Source organism: Pteronotus mesoamericanus, unplaced genomic scaffold, assembly GCF_021234165.1.
Source record: "Pteronotus mesoamericanus isolate MK-2021 breed Mesoamerican mustached bat unplaced genomic scaffold, CSHL_Meso_final scaffold_36, whole genome shotgun sequence".
Classification (NCBI taxonomy): Eukaryota; Metazoa; Chordata; class Mammalia; order Chiroptera; family Mormoopidae; genus Pteronotus; species Pteronotus mesoamericanus.
Window position 1 is genome coordinate 27,955,540 of NW_026555313.1, and position 6,453 is coordinate 27,961,992.

Here is a 6,453-nt window from a genome sequence, read left to right on the forward strand (position 1 = left end):
AAGTGAAGACTTGTAAACTGAGTCCTCAGACTCACTGAGAGCCGGGAAGAGGGTGGAGCGGGAGGTGGGGGAGAGGACTGTTGGGTCAAAACCTCAGTCTCTGAGGTCAATAACAAGGTTACCGAAACTCGAGCCTCAGACAGCTCGCCAGGCCGAGTGGACTGTCGGACCGCCTTAAAGAAGGCTGGGCCTTGGGTGCGCGGAGACTCCGCCCTATCCCCTGTGATTGGCGTGTGAGGCCGTGGGCGGAGACTGAGTCCGCGCTGTATAAATATTCATGAGCCGGCAGGGAGGCAAGTGGGGTCGCAGCCTGGAAGTTGGGTGAAGGGCGAATCTCCGGTGGAGGAGATGGCGGTGGTCGCTGGCCGAATCGCTCAGGTGTCTGCTCCGCCTTCCGGTCTGGATTTGGTTCTCCGTGTCTAGCGAGGAGAAGACAGTCTGCACGTCGCCGATTACTCACCGGAGCGCGCAGAGGACTTTCACCGGGCCGACGTCGGCTAGAGAGGGCGGCAGCCTCGGCGCAGGCGGGTCCCCAGCTCCGGAGGCAGCAGCGCGGCTTTAGGAATGAGCATGAACTCCTGGGAGCCGAAAGGGGGCCGTAGGGGCTGACCCCGCGCGGGAGAGGCCTGGCCCAGCCATCTTGACTGCGCGCCGCGGCCCGAAAGGAAACTTGCTGCGCCGCCGCCCTCTGCTCCCAGCCAAGTCGCCGGCGCCGGCGCGGCGCGGAGAGGTGGCCCAGCGCGCGAGAGAGAACGCGAACGAGTGAGGGACGATGAGCTGGGGGCCAGCCACTCTGCTCCAAAAGGGCTGAGCTCGATCAGGACAGGCCCTCTGGACTGTAGCTCACTCTTGCAGCCACCCTCCTCTCCCCGGAGCGGCGGACCGCGCTGTATGGGCCTGTCCCGAGAAGGGATTAGGTTATAGGCAGATCCCCTCCCGAGAGAAGCAGGAAAAAGACCAGCAGGGCACCCGCTCGCCCCTTCTCCGGCTCCCTCGCTGGATCCTCTGGAGCCTCTCTGTGCGCTGCCTGGAACGCGAGGGCACGAAGCATGGAGTGGGGTTACCTGTTGGAAGTGACCTCCTTGCTGGCCGCCTTGGCGCTGCTGCAGCGTTCCAGCGGGGCTGCGGCCGCCTCAGTCAAGGAGCTGGCGTGTCAAGAGATCACCGTGCCACTGTGTAAGGGCATCGGCTACAACTACACTTACATGCCTAACCAGTTCAACCACGACACGCAGGACGAGGCGGGCCTGGAGGTGCACCAGTTTTGGCCGCTGGTGGAGATCCAGTGCTCTCCCGACCTCAAGTTCTTCCTGTGCAGCATGTACACGCCCATCTGCCTAGAGGACTACAAGAAGCCCCTGCCTCCCTGCCGCTCGGTGTGCGAGCGAGCCAAGGCCGGATGCGCACCCCTTATGCGCCAGTACGGCTTCGCTTGGCCGGACCGCATGCGCTGCGACCGGCTGCCGGAACAGGGCAACCCTGACACGCTCTGCATGGACTACAACCGCACTGATCTCACCACGGCTGCGCCCAGCCCGCCGCGCCGCCTGCCGCCACCGCCGCCTCCTGGCGAACAGCTGCCCACTGGCAGTGGCCACGGCCGCCCGCCAGGGGCCAGGCCCCCGTCCCGAGGCAGGGGCGGAGGCGGCGGGGACACAGCGTCGTCCCCTACCCGCAGCGGAGAAGGCGGCGGGAAGGCGCGGCCCCCTGGCGGCGGCTCGGCGCCTTGTGAGCCGGGCTGCCAGTGCCGCGCGCCAATGGTGAGCGTGGCCAGCGAGCGGCATCCGTTGTACAATCGCGTCAAGACCGGCCAGATCGCCAACTGCGCGCTGCCCTGCCACAACCCCTTCTTCAGCCAGGACGAGCGGGCTTTCACTGTCTTCTGGATCGGTCTATGGTCTGTGCTGTGCTTTGTGTCCACCTTCGCTACGGTGTCCACCTTCCTCATCGACATGGAGCGCTTCAAGTACCCTGAGCGGCCCATCATCTTCCTCTCGGCCTGCTACCTTTTTGTGTCGGTCGGCTATCTGGTACGACTGGTGGCGGGGCATGAGAAGGTGGCGTGCAGCGGTGGCGCGCCGGGCGCGGGCGGCGCGAGCGGCGCGGGCGGCGCAGCTGCGGCGGCGGCGGCGGTTGCGGGCGCGGCGGCGGCGGGCGCTGGCGGCCCGGGAGGGCGCAGCGAGTACGAGGAGCTGGGCGCTGTGGAGCAGCATGTGCGTTACGAGACCACAGGCCCGGCCCTATGCACCGTGGTTTTTCTGCTCGTATATTTCTTCGGCATGGCCAGCTCTATCTGGTGGGTGATCCTGTCGCTCACGTGGTTCCTGGCGGCGGGCATGAAATGGGGTAACGAGGCCATCGCCGGCTACTCGCAGTACTTCCACCTGGCCGCGTGGCTCGTGCCCAGCGTCAAGTCCATCGCTGTGCTGGCGCTCAGTTCCGTGGACGGCGATCCGGTAGCGGGCATCTGCTACGTGGGCAACCAGAGCCTCGACAACCTGCGCGGCTTCGTGCTGGCGCCGCTTGTCATCTACCTTTTCATCGGAACCATGTTCCTGCTGGCCGGTTTCGTGTCGCTCTTTCGCATCCGTTCGGTCATAAAACAGCAGGGCGGCCCCACCAAGACTCACAAGCTAGAGAAGCTTATGATTCGCCTGGGTCTCTTCACCGTGCTCTACACAGTGCCCGCCGCCGTCGTGGTCGCCTGCCTCTTCTACGAGCAGCACAACCGCCCGCGGTGGGAGGCCACGCATAACTGCCCGTGCCTGCGGGACCTGCAGCCGGACCAGGCACGCCGGCCTGACTATGCTGTCTTCATGCTCAAGTACTTCATGTGCCTGGTGGTGGGCATCACCTCGGGTGTGTGGGTCTGGTCAGGCAAGACGCTCGAGTCGTGGCGGGCCCTATGCACCCGCTGCTGCTGGGCCAGCAAGGGCGCCGCGGTGGGCGGGGGTGCTGGCGTGAGGGACGCGGGCGGGCCCGGCGGGGGGGCCGGAGGAGGGCCGGGCGGTGGAGCGGGCTCGCTCTACAGCGACGTCAGCACAGGCTTGACGTGGCGATCTGCCACTGCCAGCTCCGTGTCTTACCCAAAGCAGATGCCATTGTCCCAGGTCTGAGCGCAGAGAAGGGCCTCCTTCCGCCCCCTCCCCTGAGGAAGCGGGAGCGAGAAGGCCAAGTTCTGTGAAGGGACATTCGACGGGCTGGAGCTGAGGTTCCCACCCCTTCACCCTGTTGACTGCTATTAGCATGATAATGAACTCTTAATGGTATCCATTAGCTGGGACTTCAATGTCTTGCTTAGAACAAAGTACCTGGCATTGACGGCTCTCAGACCCAGCCCCCTTTCCTCCACTGATAAGTGGGAAGCTCCTCCCTCAAGGCATTAATTTTGGCAAGGGAGGGTGGACTCCCCAGCTTTCCAAGAACCCAAGGCTTGGAGGCACCGTTGGTTGCCATTCGTTGAGCTTGAAGCCAGATCTACAGATTTCACCTGAGAGACCTATTTTTCTTCTACATTAACTCTTACTCCTTATCCATCCAGGAGGAGGGATGATGGCGACCTAACGGGATTGCACGTTTTGGGTATTCTTAATGACCAGGCAAATGCCTTAAGTAAATAAACAAGAAATGTCTTAATTATACACCCCAAGTAAATACGGGTTTCTTACATTAGAGATTGTATTTATATAATTATTTGTTGAATTGTAAAGTTGTAAAATATGTATATATCCAGAGATATACAGTCTGTACATTTTTTGTAAAGAATTTAGAGTCCCCTCCTGTATGAACAAATATGTTTTCTATTTTGTCAATAAAATGACTTTTGATAAACGATTGAAACATTGCCCTTTCCCCCCGCCTCTTCTAAGCTGTTATCTGTAAAGTGCTTGCCAAGGGCATGTTGGAAGAATGGACATTTTCTGGTTTCTGTGTATGCTGACTTTAGGCATGGAGAAAACGATTTGTTAAACTCTAGTTCTTAAGTTGTTAGCAAAGTAAAATCACTGTTGAACTGAAATCAAAACTGAGTTTTTGCACCTTCCCAAAGGATGTTTTCAATGATAGCTTTTTCTGATCCATGGATAACAATGCTCACCATAGTGTGTGTAAGTGGACTACTGCAAGGGGGTAATTCCACTCAGGCCTTGTTATTTATTCAATAGTATCACTAAAGGCTTCAAAATCCCACATTTATTTCTTTATCCTGTCCGTGATTTTGAAAGCACCTGGGCTAAACACCCTATTGAAGTGTAAAAGTGGATGTTTTAAACTGTGGAACACATTATACAGTATAAGTTACTTGACACTCTGGTGTTAGAGCAGACATCCTTAATGGATTGAACTAACGGGTTAACATCTTCATATCAAACGTGCTGTTTTTCATAGAGAAAAAGCTATTGTTCCTCTGTCAAGACTACGATAATTTATTTGAGCAGAAGGCTGTTGAATTAGAAGAATGCTTTGGCAATTGAACTTTTTACCTGTCTGCTCAGTGGCCCAGCACATCATCCCTTTAAGAGGAGCTAAATGAATAGGTTTAATCTGTAGGGAACTTGGTCTTTTGAGTTTGAAAAACTTTGATCTTTTCTCCTCTCCAAATGTGCTGTATAGTCTGAAGTTTCTTTCCTTGCTGCCTGGCTCCTCTTGGTGCAAACCAATTGGCCACCATGGAGCCTTACAGTTCTTCCATTAAAGGGCTGTAGGACTTTTACTTTAAAAAGGAGAGAGAGCAAGGGAGAGGAAGACTTGTAACAGTTAGTGAAGACCTGAGGCACAAGTGCACTCAGCCTTTTAAACTGCTTTTCCAAGCATTGTTAGCCAGCCTGCAGGCAGCTAGGCAAGGATTGAAGCATTATAGAAAAGGGCTCTGAATGCCCTACAGGTGGTCTGCACACATAATCCCCCAATTTAAAGCGTTTTCCTTTGCTTGACAGTTGTATTACACAACTCCCTCCTTTTTTACTCCTAATTGAACCAATGTAAAAAAAAAAAAAAAAAAAAAAAAAAAAAAACCTCAGCTCCTAAATTCTATTCACTAAATTCTAACAAGTTTTCTGAACTGAATCTTTAAAAAGCACCAGAAGTAAAAGCTGCTTCAGCAGACGTTTCTCCTTTTCATATATTTTTATTTCTCATGCTTGTTATTTTCTGACAGATTAGCAATAATTTAAAAGTAATTGGTAAGGTTGTGTGTTCATACTGAAAAGATAGCCTTAGGTTCCTTATTAACGTGTCAATCAAGATAAGAAATGGGCAGCTACCCGGCTAATGATGAGGACATCAAACTGCGGGGTGGGGACTTGTTCTCTGCAGCCTGCTAAGATGTTTGTTCTCTTTACTTTCCCTAATAGGAATATTTAGTGGTTAAAAAATATTTTTTTAATTAATAGGATGGAAACTACTTCCTTGGCTTATCTTCTGTTAGAGGCTTTTAAGAAGAGTTTCTTGGTAGAAAATTTTGCAAATCCTTTCCAGAGTCATTCTTGGAGTTAATTGGATTGTTGAAATTAGATATGCCATAAAGAACACCCACTTTAGCTGCCATGCCAGTTTTATTTATTTAAGTCAGGGGCATTGTAAAATCCACCTCTCAACAGTTTTATTCATTAAATAATTGTGATTTTGTAATACAGGTTTCAGTAAGTGGCCTGCATCTAACCCATGTGGTGATCATGTACCATACAGAAACCAGCCATAAACTTTACATTGTCAATTATAAAGTAGGATTTGAGAGCAGTCCCATAGTCTACCACATATGTGGGATGGAGAAAGCTAAAAGTCACTAGTTAGCATGTTGGTTTTCTAATGTAGCAATATTCTCACTATAGACACATTTCCAGCTATTACACAGTGGAAAATGTTCAACTTTGAAGCTCTTTATTAATTTTTTTCAATATACCCCTGTAAAATGTGATATTTAATAACATACACAAAATGGCTGTAAGTGTGCTTAAAATAAGCTTAATAAACAAGCAGAAAACTTACTGACGTTCTGGGGACAGCTCTCTGTAGAAAGACCCATACATATGATCACTAGAGACTGATAATAAAACGCAAGTGCAGGTTCTTTGCCTTTAAAGCTAACCTTGAAGATGCAAAATTGCCAATACTCAAATGGTGTCTATTAATGGATATTTTTTTAAAAAATTGATTTGGGGGTGGAAAAAGGAAGGAAGAAAAATGGCTATTAGAAAAATTAATGCATCCCTTTCCAGAACACCCTCTCTGTGCTATACAGGTGTGTTCTTACTATGTAGAACAAGTGTTAGTTTTTGAAAATCTTGTCAAATATGGGGATAGGGAGGGGATGTGGTTACTTTGTGGCTAGATCAATGTAAATAAAGTCTAATATGGTTAAAACTATTAGAGCTAAAGCTCTTTAAAATTACTTATGGGAGAAGTTATGTGAAACTTTCTTTTTGCTTTATGATAAATGCAATTTGAAAGTACCAC

At 51.5% G+C, this 6,453-nt stretch overlaps 1 protein-coding gene across 1 annotated transcript; it reads left to right on the forward strand.

Moving 5' to 3' along the window:
- Positions 1 to 283: 283 nt before the first annotated feature.
- FZD8 (frizzled class receptor 8) lies at positions 284 to 3,848 on the forward strand. Its single transcript, XM_054592500.1, has one exon. The coding sequence runs from the start codon at positions 1,050 to 1,052 to the stop codon at positions 3,114 to 3,116; it is 2,067 nt and encodes a 688-aa protein (XP_054448475.1). The 5' UTR covers positions 284 to 1,049; the 3' UTR covers positions 3,117 to 3,848.
- The last annotated feature ends 2,605 nt before the right edge of the window (positions 3,849 to 6,453 follow it).

Coding starts and splice junctions, on each gene's coding strand:
- FZD8 (XM_054592500.1), top strand. CDS start 1,050: ATGGAGTGGGGTTACCTGTTGGAAGTGACCTCCTTGCTGGCCGCCTTG.